The sequence below is a fragment of the Stomoxys calcitrans genome, chromosome 2, assembly GCF_963082655.1.
Source record: "Stomoxys calcitrans chromosome 2, idStoCalc2.1, whole genome shotgun sequence".
Lineage (NCBI taxonomy): Eukaryota > Metazoa > Arthropoda > Insecta > Diptera > Muscidae > Stomoxys > Stomoxys calcitrans.
In genome coordinates, this window is record NC_081553.1 from 71,298,843 (window position 1) to 71,318,307 (window position 19,465).

Sequence of the window (19,465 nt, forward strand, 5' to 3'; positions counted from 1 at the left end):
ATCCTATGGTGGTGGGTATAACAAGTTGAAACCCTAAATAAGATTTTATATATGTTTGAAGAATAAAAGATATTATCAGTGTTAAAAAAGCTAAATATTGTTCATAAATTCTTGCACGAATTTAGCGCAAAAAAATGCACTTTTATTGTAAACAAAATCCAAAGTTTTTCAGAAAAGAAGTTTACTTGGCGAAAATTTCTTTGGTGTAAAACGAATTATTTTTTTGCGTGCATAGACTGGCCATTATAAAAAGAGCTCAAAATCACATTAATCAAAATGGATGAAAGGTTCTCATTGACTGACTTGTTTAGCTGATAATTCTAAGAATTTTATTTACGTGCGAATAATTTCGTATATTCTTTCAATTCATGCATAAATGTCTACATGTTGCTACTTTTGTTGTATTTATTCTTTGCTATTCATCTCTTTTCCGAAGAACATTTGCTGGTATCATAACAGCTGATAAAGGGGAATACCGTCACAGGAAAGAGACAGTAAGAGAGCGAGAGAGCAAAGGGGGAGCCATTGTATTTAGAACAACATAACGTTGCTGCAAAACCAAACAAAAACAAACACTTTGTGTTATGCCGACTGCCAATATGTCAATACCCTACCTAACTTGCCTACTGCCGAATAACACATGCTCGAATGACGAGTCGCGAATGATTAGTTCAACATAACAACATTGACACTTTTCGTATATGTACAACGTTAGGCGATGATTATATGAACGTTGAATAGAGATAGGGGTTTCTACCCGCTAAATTCCCAATGTGTGGGTGTGTTTCGGGTAGAAACTCATCTTTAGGGAAGAAGAGGCTTTATTACCTTTGTCTAAAGAAAGTTGGTGAGGAATTTTTCGTTTTCCCCTTTACTTGAATGACCATTGGACAATACGTAGTCCAGCAACGGGTGCATCTTCCACTTTTCACGTGTAACTACTTCATTTGCCATAACTTTGTATTCACGTAACTGATAACGAAAGTGTCTATCATAAACCTAAGCAAACACAAAGTTTTTTTTTTTTTTAAATCTAAATGCCCCCCATTCAGACTATAGCCAGTGACAAATGAAAGAAAATAATAAAAAAAAATTGTTCCAGCCAGACATTTCAAGTACAATCACAAAGTCACATTCTTCGTATCTTTGTTTATTCTAAATTAACTAAAATTATAAATTTAAAAAAAGAAAATCAAAATTTTATTGATATGATTTTTGATATTTTATATCAAAGAAATTTCTTATAATAGACAGTTTTGACGAAATTTTGGTTAAGTTAGTTTGACAAGAAAGGTAAAGGGTTATACCCACCATGTCTTTGCGGACATACAACTTAGCCAAAAATCTGCTTATTGCTCTCAACCAGTTTAAAAAAGAAACCTCCTATGGTAGGAATTCTCTGCTACATTCCGTAATTCCCTTCTATTCTATGCCTCTGATTTAGTTCAAGTCCGGAATAACATCTGATCCAAAACGGTGGCATCTTTCCCTTGTATAGATTGGACATTGGTGTAGGAAGTGCTTCAATGTCATGTGGTCATTTCCAAATGCTACCTTACTCTCCGCACCTATACCAGGTTTCTTCGCGTACTTTTCCAGTAAAAATATGGAGGAGAGTAGGTTACACTTGCAAATTTGCCTATGAACATTCTATTAAGGAACAGGTGCAAACTTCTCCCATATCAGTGAGTGCTGTCCAATTCTAGTTAAAACTCAATGATAAGGGGCCTCCTTTTTATAATCGAGTCCAAATGGATCAGTCACGGCAGTGCGAAACGTCTAAGGAGATGTTTTACCATGGCTTTTATGCATGGCATTGTACCCCACAAATGTCGCCAGCATTAGGAGGAGAAAACCACTGCTGAAAAATTTTTTATACCCACCACCATAGGATGGGGGTATACTAATCTAGTCAATCCGTTTGTAACACCTCGAAATATTCTTTTAAGTATAATTACTTTAATTGACTAAGACAGAACATTTATTCCACTAGCCGAACGTAGAATAGCCTTCCAAGAGCCTCGATCTAGTGTGCTAATTCTAAAATCTCTGACACCAAGTTTCGAGGTGTATCCCACCATTTATCTTTTCATCGGGCTTTTGGTCTTCCCAGTTTGCGTGTATCACCGTGGCTTCTTTGCTGGAGCTTCTTCATCCATTCTGACAACATGACCAACGCAGCCATTGTATTTTGATGCGCGTAACTATGCTATCGTCGTCATACATCTCGTGGTTCATACGTCGCCTATATTCTCCATTAACGCAAACTGGTCCATATAGTTTACGAAGAATCTTTCTCTCAAATACTCCAAGCACTGCCTCATGTGCTTTCGCACGTACCCATGCTTCAGAAGCATATAACTACACGGGTAGTATCAGTGTCTTGTATAGTGTAATCTTCGTCTGTCGAGAGGAGGCCTTGTTTCTAAACTGCTTACTTAGTCCAAAGTAGCATCTGTTTGCCAGTACTATTCTTCGCTTAATCTCAAAACTGGTGTCATTCGTTTCGGTTATGGCGGTGCCGAAGTAGATAAAATTACTGACTATCTCAAAGTTGTGGTTCCCTACTTTCTTCATTTTCTTTATCTGCTTGGAAATTTTGTACCATTGTGTTTTATTTTGATTTCCAACAACTATGCCCTCGAGCCGATAGAGGGCGCAATTATTATCCAATTTGGTTGACATATTGCATGAAGTGTTTGGTTTGACCATCAACAACTGTGCAAAGTATGGTCCAAATCGGTTCATAACCCGATATAGCTCCCTTATAAACCGATTTCGGATCTTGACTTCTTGAGCCGCTAGAGAGCGCAATTGTTATCCGATTTGGCTGATATTTAGCATGAAGTGTTTATTTCAAACTACTGACAACTACTTCAAGTATGGTTCAAATTGATTCATAACCTGATATACCTTCCATATAATCCGATCTCGGATCTTGACTTCGTGAGCCATCTAGAGATGGCGCTATTATTATCCGATTTGGCTGAAATTTTGCATGAAGTGTTTTGGGTTTACCATTAACAAGTGTGTCAAGTATGGTTCACAACCTGATATAGCTCCAATATAAACCTAGAGGAAGCAATTATTATCCGACTTGGCAGAAATTTTGCACAACGACTTCTAATATGACCTTTAAATATGACCCGAATGGGTCCATAACCTGATATAGCTTCCATTTAAACCGATCTCCCTATATTATTTCTTGAGCTACTATACGGCGCAATTCTTATACGATTTGGCTGAAATTTTTCAATCAATTCCACTTTGGCCCCCAACAGCCAAACCAAGTATGGCCCCAATCGGTTCACAACTTGGTATAACTGAATAAGCACAGCTATTCTTATCTATTTTCTTTTGTTTGTCCATAAAGAAATATTGGCCAAAGAACTTGACAAATGCGATCTATGGTGGAGGGTATATAAGATTCGGCCCGGCCGAACTTAGCACGCTTTTACTTGTTTTTATACCCACCACCATTGGATGGGGATATACTAATCTAGTCATTCCGTTTGTAACACCTCGAAATATTCGAACCCATAAAGTATATATATTCTTGATCGTCTCGTCATTCTGAATCGATCTAGCCATGTCTGTCCCTCTGTCGAAATCACGATAGAGATCGAACTCGTAAAGCTAACCGCCTGAAATTTTGCACAGATACTTAGTAGCGATGTAGGTCGTTTGGGATTGTAAATGGGCCATATCGGTTCAGATTTAGATATAGCTCCAAAATACACCGATCTCCCGATTTTACTTCTAGAGCACCTGGAGACTGCAATTTTTGTCCGATTTGGCTGAAATTTTGCATGTTGTGTTCAGCTATGACTTCCAACAACTATGTTAAGTACGATTCAAGACGGTCAAGAACTTGATATAGCTCCCATACAAACAGATCTCCTGATTTGACTTCTTGAGCCCTTAAAAGCAGCGATTTTTATTCGATTTTGGTGAAATTTTGCATATCGTGTTTTGTTATGACTTCCAACAACTGTGCCAAGTACGGTCCAAATCGGTCTATAACCAAATATAGCTCCCACATTTTATGACAATCCATGGTGGTGGGTTCCCAAGATTCGGCATCGCCGAACTTAGCACACTTTTACTTGTTTTTACCGATTTTCAAAAGTTTCACGCTGACAAAAAAGTTTTACGGCAACTTTTTTTAAAATGTTCCCAACAATTCGAGGTCAACCAAGTGGTGCTGTTTTCATTATTAAAAACCTAGTACGAAGTTAGGCCACCGTAGCGCAGAGGTTAGCATGTGCGCCTATGACGCTGAAGGCCTGGGTTGATCATCAGAAAATTTTTTCAGCGATGGTTTTCTCCTCCTTCAACAATTGTGAGGTACTATGCCATGTTAAAACTTCTCTCCAGAGAGGTGCGCACTGCCGCACGCCGTTCCGAAACACCGACTATATGAAAAATTCGCAATTACTTTTTGGGCAACCCAATAGATGCAATCTATTTTTAGAAATGGGTTGTATAGGTGGTCAAAATATTTATTTTGCTTCGAGGTGTGAGGGTTTGGCATTTTATGATGGTAGAAATTTTAATGCAAAAAATTGTTTAAAATTATTTAAAAAAAAAAAAAAAAATCCAAAAGCGATCATATTTCTGTAATCAATTAACATAGCTCTGTTAAAATGCCAGGTTCGGGACTTGGCTAAGTTATATTTAAATTTATTTGTATATCAATGAGTGCGGTTCGATTAAAATTTAAGCTCAATGATAAGGGGCGCATTTTTTTATGACGAGTGCGAACGGCGTGCCGCATAGCGACACCACTTGGTAGAGAAGTTTTAACATGGCAGGATATCTCACAAATGTAGGCAGCATTAGTAAGGAGATAACCACCGCTGAAAATTTTTCTGACGTTCACAACGGAATTTAAACCCAGGCGTTTAGTGCCATAGGCGGATAAGTCTTATAAAACTTTCTGAAAAAAACTTAAATTTTAGCCAAATTGGATGGAAAATACGCATTTTATAAGATTAAGATGCTTAATTTGGAGATTGTCCTTTATGGCAGCAATATCAAAATATAGGCCGATATGGATCGTATTTGGCGTGGAATCTGATGAGTATGATATAACAGATTTTGCCAAATTTTAGCAAACCTGTTTCTGACTGCAGGTTTGCTATGTACGCCGCGTTCTTGTCGCATTTCCATACTCTTGGTCGTATCTTGGGTTCCTTGGTATACGCTTGGTATCCAAGTACCAATTTCACGGTATTTGCCATGGCGTGGGCAATGGTTAAATATAAAATTTCAGCAAATTTTTCTATAAAAAGGAATTTTGGCGAAATGATGATCTATAAAGCAAATTTGATCTTTTCTGTGATTACCAAATTTTATAGATAATCTATGGTATGGTTAAATTTTTTCTTCAAAGTTTTCTTCAAGATTTCCATATTCAATTTTTTACGCTATTGTTTATGCTATACTCGTATATAATTGCATTACATGTTTTTCCACTAAACGCTTTGTTACTGTTGTTGTTTTTCAGTGAAAAATGAAATAATTCTCTATTTTTTTTCGCAAAATTCAAAGCTTGTCTCGCTTGAAAAATGGAAAGCAACAAATTAATGATAATGAACGGGGGGGTTGTATAATTAATTTTTATTGCAACTGGACAATAATAAAACCGGAGGTGTATTAGCGTAACTGTTCAAAACAAAATACAATTATCTCAGTTTAACAACAATATCAACTGTTTGCTTCTGTTGCCTTTGTGTGAAAAACAAAAAAAAAAAAGCAAAAGCCTATCTATCAGTCTACAAATGTATCATTAAATCATTTCATGTTTTGTTTTATTTTTTTTTAGTATTTTTATGACAAAAAAAAAACTGCTATAATTTCTAACATCATGTGCTGCGCGTAAAATCTAAAAATATTCTTAAAAATTTTCCTCTTCAAAAGAAAAGTCACATGCAGTCACACATTGGTGGCTGCTCTTTTTCTTGTTCTTGTATGACTATGCCAGAACAGCTGGGGGGTCTTGTGGAAAATGCCTTTTGCCATGAAAGTCACATTCCCACACTTGTTGATGTGAGCTATTTCCACAAAACAAAGTGTTATTTAATAGTTGAATGCATACATTATAACATTCTCGTAATACAATTCTCGTTTCCATATAATTACATCTCGGTCAATAGGGGCGGCAATGACTGATAACAGCACATGACTCAATGTCAACGGGGAGAATTATATGAATATTGAAATTTTTGTTTTTTAAAAAAATCTTAAATAGAACATTTTGGCAAAAATTTTTATAATAACTTTGAAGTTATTAGAAACATAAATATCGTAGATTTTTTTTGAAAATATACAAAAAAAACTTATTTGCAAAATTTATACTCATATTCCCATGAACATTCCATTAAGCAACAGGGGGTACTTCTCTTATATCAAAGAGTGTATTCCGAATTAAGTTTAAGCTCAATGATAAGGGGCGTCATTTTTATTGCCGAGTCTGAACGGCGTGCCGCATAGCGACACCACTTGTTGAGAAGTTTTAACATGGCAGGATACCTCACAAATGTATGCAGCATTAGTAAGGAATAAAACCACCGATGAAAATTTTTCTGATATTAATGCTGGGATTTGAACCCAGGCCTTCGGCGTCATAGGCGGACATGCTTACCTCTGCGCCACGGAAGCCTTCCATTAGCATGTGCAAATTTAACGATTTTTATACCCACCACTATAGGATAACACTTATCGAGTCATTCCGTTTGTAACACCTCGAAATATTGATCTAGGACCCTATTAAGTATATATATTCTTAATGGTCTGAAAAATCTGATTCGAACTAGCCATGTCCGTCCTTCCGTCTGTCGAAATCACGATATCGTAGAGCTAGCCGCTTGAAATTTTGCACAGATACTTTATATTGATGTAGGTCGTTGGGGATTACAAATGTGCCATATCAGATTTAGATATGGATATAGCTCCCATATAAACCTATCTCCGGATTTGACTTATTGAGCCCCAGGAAGCCACAATTTTTGTTCGATTTGGCTGAAATTTTGCACATAGTCTTCTTCTATAACTTCCAACAACTATGTCAAGTACGGTTCAAATCGATCAAGAACCTGATACAGCTCCCATATAAAACGATCTCCCGATTTGACTCCTTGAGCCCATGGAGCCACAATTTTTTTTTCCAATTTGGCTGAAATTTTGCACATAGTGTTCTGTTATGACTTTCAACAACTCGGTCAAGACCCTGATATAGCTCCCATAAAAACCGATTTAATTTCTTGAACCCCTGGAAACCGCAATTTTCATCCTATTTGGCTGAAATATTGTACATGGTTTTCTGTTATGACTCCCAACAATTGTGCCAAGCACGGTTCAAATCGGTCAAGAACATGATATAGCTCCCTTATAAACCGATCTCGTTTTTATTATATAACTTAGAAGATTTTTTTTTAATTGCAAATTTTTGCGTACTATTGTATATCTGAAATCAAGTCTTGAAGTATTGGGTTGCTCAAAAGGTAATTGCGGATTTTTTAAAAGAAAGTAAATGCATTTTTAATAAAACTTAGAATGAACTTTAATCAAATATATAATTGCCATTTTGTTCGATAACCTTTTGCCATCTTGCTGGCAAATTTAGTATTCCACGATCATAGAACTTCTGGCCTTTATCTGCAAAAAACTGAACCAAGTGCGATTTTATAGTCTCATCATTGCCGAAAGTTTTTACGCTTTAAGGAGTTCTGCAAAGATCGAAATAAATGGTAGTCTGATGGTGCAAGGTCAGGGCTATATGGTGGATGCATGAAAAGTTCCCAGCCAAGCTCACTCGGTTTTTGACGAGTGACCAAAGATGTGTGCGGTCTAGCGTTGTCCTGGTGGAATATGACACCTTTACGATTGACCAATTCTGGGCTGGTGCACCATGCTTGAACCATGATCGTTTTCGACTAACGTTGTTGTAAACAATCCATTTTTCATCTCCAGTTATGATTCGTTTTAAAAACAGATCGAATTTATTGCGTTTAAGGTGCATATCACAAGCGTTGATTCGGTTTGTTAATTGAATTTCTTTCAATATATGTGGTACCCAAATATCAAGCTTTTTCACCAGTCCAAGACTTTTTATGTGATAAACGCTCACGCTCAGTTACATGACAATCCAATTCGATTAATGCTTTGATTTGGTCATCATCAACTTCATTTGGCCGACCTGAACGTGGCTCATCTTTAAGTGAAAAATCTCCAGAACGAAATTTGCGAAACCAATTTTGACACTGTCTTCCTTTTAAGGCTTTATCACCATACACATCTCGTAACTTTTTAGCAACTTGCTCCGCGTTTTTTCCTTCACGGAAATAATAAAGTAAAATATGACGAAAATGCTCCTTTGTGGGCTCCATATTAAAATTGACGCCAAACAAACAAATGTAAACAAAATTTCGAGCACTTTTTTCTAAAGCAAGCTAAAAGTAACAGCTGATAACTAACTGACAGAAGAAAGAATGCAATTACAGAGTCACAAGCCGTTGAAAAAATTTGTCAACGCCGACTATATGAAAAATCCGCAATTACTTTTTGAGCAACCCAATAATTTTTTATACCCACCACCATGGGATAGGGTGTATATTCATTTAGTCATTCCGTTTGCAGCACATCGAAATATTATTTCCGACCCTACAGAGTATATATATTTCGGATTCGCGTAAGGTTCTAAGACGATTTAACCACATCTGTGTGTTCAAAAATTGAGATATTGACTAAAATATCGAAAGGGTCAAATAGGACCATCTTGGATATAGCTGTTGCATAGACCGATCTACCGATAAAAGGTAAGAAACCCATAAAGCCTTTATTTTTTATCCGATTTTGCTGAAATTTGAAGCAAATATGGTTCAGATAGGATTATATGTAGATATGGCTGCCATATAGACCGATCTGTCGATATAGGGTCTGAAGCCAATAAAAGCTTAATTTTTTATCCGATTTTGCTGAAGTTTGAAACAGTGAGTAGTTTTAGGCCTTCCGACATCTGACCCAAATATGGTTTATAACAGACTATATTTAGATATAACTTCCATATATACCGATCTGCCGATTTAGGGTCCAAAGCCCATAAAAGCATTATTTATTACCCGATTTCGTTGAAATTTGAAACAGTAAGTTTTTTTAAGCCTCCCGACATCCGACCTAAATATGGTTTAGATCGATCTATATTTAGATATAGCTGCCATATAGGCCGATCTGACGATTTTGGTTCTGATGCCCATAAAAGCTTTATTTATACCCGATTTCGAGGGACCTACATAACTCACTTGGGACAATGAGTTACGTTAGGCCTCTCGACATTCTTGTTTAAATTGTTTCAGATTGGTTCAGATTAAGATATAGCTGCCATAAAGACGGATCTCGCCTTTTAATGTTTTAAGCCCATAAAAGGCGTATTTATTGTCCGATTTCGCTGAAATTTGCGTCAGGGAATTGTGTTAGGGCCCTCCACATCCTTGTTTAGATCGCCTAGATCGATGCAGAATGGCATATAGCTGGCATACAGACCGATCTTTTTGAATATATCTGATATATATACCGATGGAGACCAAAACAAATGATGCATTTTTTATCGCTTTATGACGAAAGGTGGTTAATACAGCGGTCAAAAAAAGTATTCATCATTAGCAAAATTGATAATAAATTCACTTATTTTGGGTAATTGAAGAAAATTTAAAGTAAACAAATAATGCAGTTTTATGCAATAGTTTATTTTTCGTAATATGTTTTAAAATAAATTCAAAAAATAAATTTAATTAGCGCAAAAAATGCAATTTTATATAATAACACCAAAAACAGAACAAAAAAAGTATTCATCATTGATGTGCTTTCATCAAAGTCAAATTCAAATATTATTTGGGAATCCCCCTTTTCTGTTTTATTTAGTAAAGGAGGCTTTGCCCTTGACAGCAAATATTTAATTTCATTGAAAATATAGTTTTTGTCAAAATGGGTCGTAAGCAAAACGAGGTTTCTGATGAGGTAAAAGTTTTGATAATAAAACACCACAGGAATGGTTTAACTCAAAAAACTATCAGTGAAATATTAAATAGACCACGATCTACTATACAATCCATCATCAGAAAGTGGACAGAAACGAAAACTGTTGACAATAAACCAAGATCTGGTCGACCAAAAGCACTTTCAGTTGGAGATGTGCGTTGGCTATTGCGGCAAGTTCAGAAAACTCCGAAGACAAATGCGACCATTCTTCGTAAAAACACTATGGAATATTTAGGGAAGGAAGTTACTACACAAACAATTCGAAATACACTCAAAAGCCATAGTTACAGAGGAAGAACTGCACGTAAGAAGCCCTTTATAAATAAAATAAACCGAGTGAAAAGGCTAAACTTCGCAAAAATGTATGTAAAACAGCCCGAATCATTTTGGAAAACAGTCATTTTTGCAGACGAGAGCAAGTTTAATCTTTTTGGGTGCGATGGAAAGGTCATAGTGTACAGAAAACCAAATACAGAGCTTGAAGAACGAAACACAGTTGCTACTGTAAAACATGGTGGAGGTGGTTTAATGGTTTGGGGGTGTATGGCGGCTTCAGGAGCGGGAAATCTTGAAATTATTAATGGAGTAATGGATCATAAGTATTACATTGACATTTTAAAGAGGATTTAAAAGATAGTGTTGTAAAACTTGGGCTTGGTAATAACTTTCAATATTATCAAGATAATGACCCCAAACATTCTGCTTTAAATACCAAGATGTGGATGCTGTATAACTGCCCCAAAGTCATTAAAACTCCTCCTCAAAGTCCCGACTTGAACCCAATTGAACATCTTTGGGAACATCTCGAACGCAAATTGAGAACGCGCAATTTTTCGAGCAAGAGTCAAATGCAACAGGTGATAATGGAGGAATGGACTAATATAGACCAAAATATAACCGCTAAATTAGTCCAATCGATGTCAAACCGTTTAAAAGAAGTTATAAGACGCGGTGGTCGAATAACAAAGTATTAATTTTTTTAAATTATGTTATTTATTTTTTTGTTTTTTTGCAATGATGAATACTTTTTTTGTTTAATTTTTTGTGTTCAGCTGTAAAATGGCCCTTTTTGTTCCAATAAATACTATTTTTTTTTTTTAAAACAATGAAATTGTGTACATATATATCACACAAGCACTACTGCATCATTAGTTTAATATGTTTTTATTCCAATTGTCTTTTGTAGACTTATTAAAAAAAAAAACATTGAATGATGAATACTTTTTTTGACCGCTGTATATATTTTCGAGGTTGAATTTAATGCCTTTATTATTAATTAAATTTTTTTCTTCAATTTTTCATTAATTTTTTTTTAATTTGTTTTAATTTAAATTTTTGTTTTTTTTTATTTTTATGTAATTTTTTTAATTTGTATTTCTTTCTGTTTTATTTATGTACTGTTTTATATTTTTATTCTTTTAATCTTTATTTTTTTCATTATTTGCTATGGGTTTATAAATTATGAATTTTGCACTGTATTATGACGCAAGGTTTTTAATATTGGGTTGCCCAAAAAGTAATTGCGGATTTTTCATAGAGTCGGCGTTGACAAATTTTTTCACAGCTTGTGACTCTGTAATTGCATTCTTTCTTCTGTCAGTTATCAGCTGTTACTTTTAGCTTGCTTTAGAAAAAAAGTGTAAAAAAAGTATATTTGATTAAAGTTCATTCTAAGTTTTATTAAAAATGCATTTACTTTCTTTTAAAAAATCCGCAATTACTTTTTGGGCAACCCAATATAAATATATCCAAGGTGGTGGGTATCTAAAAATCGGCCCGGCCAAACTTAATGCCTTTTTACTTATTTTTTTCTCTTTTCTCTTTTCACTGCTTTTATATTTTTATTTTTTAGTTTTAATTTTTTTAATTTCTTTTTTTTTCAAAAAAAATATTTTTTAATTTTGTTTTTTGTTTTTATTTTTTTTTATTTTAATTTTAATTTTTTTTTGTTTTTTATTTTTTATTATTTTATTTTATTTATTTTAATTTTACTTTATTTATTTGTATTTTATCTTTTTACTGCTTTTATATTTTTATTTTTCAGTTTTAATTTTCTTTAATTTATTTTTTTTTTTAAAAAAATATTTTTTAATTTTGTTTTTTTTTTCTATTCTAATTTTAGTTCTTTTTTATATTTTTGTTGTTTTTATTTTTATTTTTTTGTGTTTGGGTTTTGTTTTTTATTATTTTATTATTTGTTTTATTTTATTTATTTGTATTTTATCTTTTCACTGCTTTTATATTTTTATATTTCAGTTTTAATTTTCTCAAATTTCTATTTTTTTCAAAAAAAATATTTTTTTGATTTTGCTTTTTTCTAATTCAAATTTTAGTTTTTTTTTTTTTTTTTTTTTTTTTATTTTTTTTTTATTTTTTTTTGTGTTTAGGTTTAGTTTTTTATTTTTCTTTTATTATTTTATTTATTTTAATTTTTTTATTTATTTAAGCATTTGTTTTATTTTATTTTTTTATTAATTTTATTTAGCTTATTAGACACCTTTATTTTATTAGATTCCTCAAATGAAATTCTTCTACATATACACACTTAGTTTTTTTTTTAATCATGCTTGCAACAAACACCTTAGGACCATTTATATAAGCAATTCCAATTATTTGCGACTGTACTTAACCATCAGCGGACGCACCAAATAAAGTAAACAAACAAAAACAATTATACAACAAAAAAATTCCATGAATTGCAATTCACGTTTCTTCTGGGTAAACAAGCCAAAACTTCCTTTTACGCTTCACTATGAATTATGCAAAGAATTCAAATACAATACCCACTGCCAAGTGTATGCCAATAATTTGTACAACATTGTAAAAACAAACACAGTTTTTCATGGATTTCACCAGCAAACAAACATGCATGCACACACACAGCTACAAATTATAGGCCTAGAAGCAAATTCAAGGTGCTATAAAAATAAAACAATAATAAATAAACCAAAACAAAGAATTTATAAATTTTTGAAATCGATTAATTAAAATTAAGTATTAAAATAATTTAATATTGCTCCATATATTATCAAGGGCAAATAGTTTGGTAAACATTTAAGCGGTTTGTTTATAAACATTATTTAGAAGTTGGTTTTCTACAGAGTTGTCCTCATAAAATATGTCGACGACATACAATTGAATATTATATTCTCAAGAATGTATTTTCTTAGAATATTTTGTTTAAAAGATGAGGGGTGACAGGAGACAAAATGTCATAAACCTAAAATCCTACAAGATATCAAGGTCTTGTGGATGAGGTTATGCTGTGCTCTAGGAGCCTTGCAAATATACCCTCCTGAAGGGCATTATGATAAATTCAAATATAAATTTAGAGACCCAATTTTTTTGATCTCAAATTGATCTCAATAATTTGAATATGGGGACTTCTGATTCTAAAAGCCCTTGGTAGAAACTAATTCTGGTATTAGTTTGTATCACCTATCTATGACCAGTCCAGCCATTTGGGGCCAAATTTCTCCGATCTGAAATATAATTTGAATATATGGACTTCTGATTCTAAAAGCTATTGATAGTTGCTAATAACGGTATTAGTTTGTATCACCTATCTATGACTAGTTCACTGCAATGCCGTTTTAAAAAATGGGACATATAGGCCGTTAAAAAAATATTTTTGGCTTAGAGGTTGCAGGGTTTGGTTATTATTAAGCATTTTATAGTTGTAGGTAAATTCTTTAGCAAGTGATTTTAGAAAATATTAGGTGAGAGATTGCTAAAAATTATTTTCTATTTAAAATATAAAAGAAAATCAGTTAACAGTGCTCTGTTAATCACTTAACATAGCTCTGTTAAAATGTCAGGTTTGTGTCTTGGCTAATTTATATTCAATTCTATCTTCACAAGGACATGTTGCTATTGGGAAAGTTAAGGATTGGAGGAGTAAAGAGGAAGTTTGTTATTCAAAACAGAAAAAATGTTTGCTAAAACAACAGTTTTTATTTGCTGAAAAAGGGAAGATGATATTACTGCTGTTTCAGCAAAAATAGTGCTTCTTTTTTAGCAACTATTTCATATTGCTATTTCCGCTAACAATTTTTTTTTTACAAAAAACTACTAAAGTATTGAAAAAATATTTTAAAAAAATCTGTTGATTTGAAAAAAATATGTTGATTTTTATTTTATAGTATTACTAGCTGACCCGGGCCCACTCCGCAGCGCCTTCTTTTACTTTATATGGAACAAATTTTCCTTGGAATATTTATTTTCGACAATTAAAGTGCTTTTAGTGAAATACCATGCTACAAAAATAGTATATCGCTTGACTAACAGTTTAACAATATAAGTGCCTTTATCTGAATCCCATATGATCTTTATTTGTCTACGAATTTAAGTTTGGATGTAAGGTGTACTTCATTCTTAAAATATTTCAGCCCGATATTTTCATGATAACTGATTTAGCGGTGTTTTAAGGGGTGAGGTGGTCCCCCAGACCCTGAGAAAATATCAGCATCATGCTCTTCTTTCAAATACCATTTACATAAACCCCATATTGCCATTGGTTTAGAAGAGTCTACACGAAGAGTCTCATATTGCAAAATCGGCAAATATGTCCATTTTGGGGTATTGAACGAAAAAATTGTCTTGGTGAGCAAATACGTCCTATTTGGGAGTTATGGTGGTGGGACGTCCCATAGACAGTTGGTCCCTAATGTTGATATCAGATACGTGGTCTACTCCCAAATACCTTTGATTTGAGCCCCATATTTCCATAGTCGGCAAACATGACCGGCTTGGTGGGTGTTTTGGGGGATGGGCGGCCACTCAGTGAATTGGCCTTGAAAATATATATCGGATTCGTGTTCCACTCAAAAAACCCTCTTATTTGAGCGTCATATGACAATAGTCAGCAAATACTTACTATTTGGGTGTTGATTCGTACTTTACTCCCAAAAGACATTTCATTTGAGCCCCATATGGCTATGGTCGTAAATTTGGCCCCTTTCGGGGATTTTTTTGGGGAGAGCCGGCCCCAAACACTTGGTCCCATATTTGGATATCAGATTCTTATTCTGCATTTAAATACCTTTTATTTAACCCCATATTGCCATGGTCAGTAAATAAGTCCTATTTGGGGGGTGTTTTGGGAAAGGGGTGGGCACCCAGAAACGTGGTCTCACATTTGGATATCAGATTCGTATTCTACTCGCAAATACCTTTCATTTGAGTCCCATATTGCCATGGTCGGTAAATATGTCCGATTTAGGGGTGTTTTGGGGGTTGGGTGGTGTTGTGGCGGGTGGGGTGGCCCCATAGACACTTTTCCCGAATATTGATATCAGATTTGTGCTTTACTCCCAAAGACCTTTCATTTGAGCCCTATTTTGCTATGGTCGAAAATTTGTCCACTTTGGGGAATGTTTTCGGGGAGAGGCGGCCCCCCAAACACTTGGTCCCATATTTGGATATCAGATTCGTATTCTACACTCAAATACCTTTTTTTTAAGCCCCATATTCCCATGGTCAGTTAATGAGTCCTGTTTGGGGGGTGTTTTGGGGAAGGGGTGGACCCCCAGAAACGTTGTCCCATATTTGGATATTAGATTCGTATTCTACTGGCAAATACCTTTCATTTGAGTCCCATATTGCCATGGTCGGTAAATATGTCCGATTTAGGGGTGTTTTGGGGCTTGGGATGGTCCCCCTAACACTTGGTCCGACAATTGGACATCACATACGTTTTCTTATCGTATTAAGGATAAGAAAACGTATGTGATTCATTTGAGTCTCATATTGTTGTGATTGGTCTAAATATATGTTTGGTAGGTTTTAGGGTGGGGCAGCCCCCCTAGGTGCCCCATCCGAAATTTGGATAGCAAATTTTTATTTTTAGTGTGCTATATGAGAGCACACACAATTTCGCTTAAATCGCACCACCCGTCTCCGAGATCTGTGGTTCTGAAAATTAGGGTAAGGGGGAGGGTCCGTCCCCCCTTCAGATATCAAAAAATGTAGTACCCTATTTTCACCACGGGATCATTATGCACCATCTGTTCAGTCGTTTCTGAGTATATAAGGAACACACAAACTTACAAACAAACAAACAAACCCAAATTGATTTTTATACCCTCCACCATAAGATGGGGGGTATACTAATTTCGTCATTCTGATTGTAACTACTCGATATATTCGTCTGAGACCCCATAAAGTATATATATTCTTGATCGTCGTGAAATTTTATGTCGATCTAGCCATGTCCGTCCGTCTGTCCGTCCGTCTGTCTGTCCGTCCGTCTGTCCGTCCGTCCGTCTGTCTGTCGAAAGCACGCTAACTTCCGAAGGAGTAAAGCTAGCCGCTTGAAATTTTGCACAAATACTTCTTATTAGTGTAGGTCGGTTGGTATTGTAAATGGGCCATATCGGTCCATGTTTTGATATAGCTGCCATATAAACCGATCTTGGGTCTTGACTTCTTGAGCCTCTAGAGTGCGCATTTCTTATTCGATTGGGATGAAATTTTGCACGACGTGTTTTGTTATGATATCCAAAAACTGTGCCAAGTATGGTTCAAATCGGTTTATAACCTGATATAGCTGCCATATAAACCGATCTGGGGTCTTGACTTCTTGAGCGTCTAGAGTGCGCAATTCTTATCCGATTGGAATGAAATTTTGCATGACGTGTTTTGTTACGATATCCAACAACTGCGCCAAGTATGGTTCAAATCGGTCCATAACCTTATATAGCTGTCATATAAACCGATCTTGGGTATTGACTTCTTGAGCCTCTAGAGGGCGCAATTCCTATCCGATTTGAATGAATATTGACACGTAGTATTTTGTTATGATATCCAACAACTGTGCCAAATATGGTTCAAATCGGTTCATAACCTGATATAGCTGTCATTGCACAGATCTGGGGACTTGACTTCTTGAGCTTCTAGAGGGCGCAATTCCTATCCGATTTGGCTGAAATTTCGCAAGACGTTTTTTATTGTTACTTTCAACAACTATGTCAAATAAAATACAAGTCGATTCATAACCTGATATAGCTGCCATATAAACCGATCTGAGATCTTGACTTCTTGAGCCTCTAGAGGTCGCAATTATTATCCGATTTGCCTGAAATTTTGTACGACGGATTCTTTCATGACCATCAACATACGTGTTTATTATGGTCTGAATCGGTCCATAGCCCGATACAGCTCCCATATAAATCGATCTCTCTATTTTGCTTTTTGAGCTCACAAAGAGCGCAATTCTTATTCGAATTGGCTGACATTTTACACAGGTCTCTAACATATAATAGCAGAGCAAATCTTTTCTTATATCCTGTTTTGCCTAAGAAGAGACGCCGGGAAAAGAACTCGACAAATGCGATCCATGGTGGAGGGTATATAAGATTCGGCCCGGCCGAACTTAGCACGCTTTTACTTGTTATATATAAGATTTATGATTGCATTGTATGGCCGTTCATATGTTTTGATTACTCGTAAGAAAAGTTGTTTTACAAATGTGATAATGGTAAATATATATTATACATTTTGGGTTTTTATTGTTTTTTTTTGCGGAATTTGGAGCTAAAATCGTTTTTTATTATAAAATTTTTGCTATTAACTTTATAACAGAGCTCTGTTGACATGTTAACATTACGCTGAATATTGAATTGGTTTGTGTCTCTACTAGTTAATGTTTACTTTATCTTCGAGGACATGAGCCGGTGCCTGCCGGCCTCTCACTTCGCTTGACACCGCTGACTGTCCGCGACTACTCGTTGCACCTACTCCGTATGGAGCATTCCACTATCCGCTTCATGTGGACGCGCCCGGTAGCTCGCAGCTAAGCTTCTCGTGACAGCACTGAACACCATACAGATCAAACCTCATTGCTCCAGCCTGTGTGGTGCTAACAGCTATCCCATGCTGGGAAAATCCATTGTGGTTGGTTCCCATGATTCGACCTGAGCGAACTTGGCATGTTTTTCCTTGTTCTTTGGTAAAATTTTCTTACTTTATTAAGGTCCTGAGTGCATCGATTTGTTCTTTTGGAAGTCAAAACCATTATCAGGTTTATGTCTTTCCACATTCATTTTCAAGTTTATCCATTTCCATTTCTTTACCGTACGGACTTATAGTCCTCTTCTCTTCTCTTCCCTTTCACATTATTCCACTATGTTAATTTCTCGTTGCCTTTCTTGAGTGCTAGGGGGCATCGTCATTTTGTTCTGCAATTTGTGGCGCCTCAAATTCCTCACTTTTTTAAATTGTTATCATTGAACTGTCCTTCAATGACATATTCCAGAATCAAAATGAATTCGATCCTGTTGTGTTAGATCAACGGCAGACGATATTTGTCACATTCATCACATCTTTCTCTTCTCACATCACATCTTTGCCTTGCAGGCCGTAGTAATTTTTCAATTACGAATTTCGCATCTTTAATTGAGACTCGGCCAAAGACTAGTTTAGCTTTTTTTTGCTCCCAAGCTCATGGGACACAATCGTGATTGGCATACGTGATCTCGATCGTTGCGATGATTGATTGTGACGTCAAAAGTGTTTGTTCACAAGTTTTGCTAGGGGGGGCTTGGGTTGTCACACCCTCCTGCCGCCCACTGCATCCCACTTTCACTTTGGAAATGAAATTTGCAAAAGTAAACAACAATAAAAATGCATGCAAAAGGGGGCCATGCAAAACAATAACCAAAGTGGTCTCTACAAACGAGGGAGGGCAGTCTGTCACACTAAACATTCGTGGGTTAAAAAGACATCGCAGAATTTGTTTAAATGTAATTTTTAGAATTTTTTAATGTTTTAAACGGAAAATTTTAAAATGTTTTTTGTTTTGTTTTTCCCATTTCAGGAACAATGAAAAACGCAAAGAACGATCACGTGATGCGGCTAGATGCCGACGTTCACGTGAAACCGAAATCTTTACCGAATTGGCTCAGGTGCTGCCTTTGAAAAAGGAAGATGTCCAACAGCTTGACAAAGCCTCGGTAATGCGTATTGCCATAGCCTATCTGAAAGTGCGCGATATGCTAAAGATGTGTAAGTATTGCTCAAAGCTTCAAGAATTCAAAAATTCTCTTTTCTCAATATTCCCCTCTTTCTTCTCTAACAGTTCCCAAAATTCAAGCCCTATGTGGTGATCTAAATATTCCCTATAATCCCGAAGAAGATGAAAACCATACCCAAGATACCCATCATCACGAAGAGGAAGAAGATCATAATTCATTGGACAATTCTCGCGATTCTGAATCGGAATCACAACATTCGCACAGCCCAACTGAAGCAGAAGAGAATGATAATTCTGAGAAGAAATCATCCGAAGAGGATGGCAAAGAGGACAACTCCATTGAATCGACACGTTTATTGAAACAAACTTTAGATGGGTTTCTTTTGATTTTATCCAATGATGGTGATATCACCTATGTCACCGATAACATCTGCGATTATTTGGGTATTTCTAAGG

General features: G+C 35.4%; 1 protein-coding gene across 8 annotated transcripts in view; it reads left to right on the forward strand.

Moving 5' to 3' along the window:
- LOC106086794 (protein similar) overlaps positions 1-19,465 on the forward strand; it is a 479,262-nt gene that overhangs the window by 78,904 nt on the left and 380,893 nt on the right. For all 8 annotated transcript variants that reach the window (XM_059362061.1, XM_059362062.1, XM_059362063.1 and 5 more), the window contains 2 exons: positions 18,854-19,041; positions 19,115-19,464. In XM_059362061.1, the coding sequence (XP_059218044.1) occupies positions 18,854-19,041; positions 19,115-19,464 (538 nt within the window). The remainder of the gene's footprint in view (positions 1-18,853; positions 19,042-19,114; position 19,465) is intronic.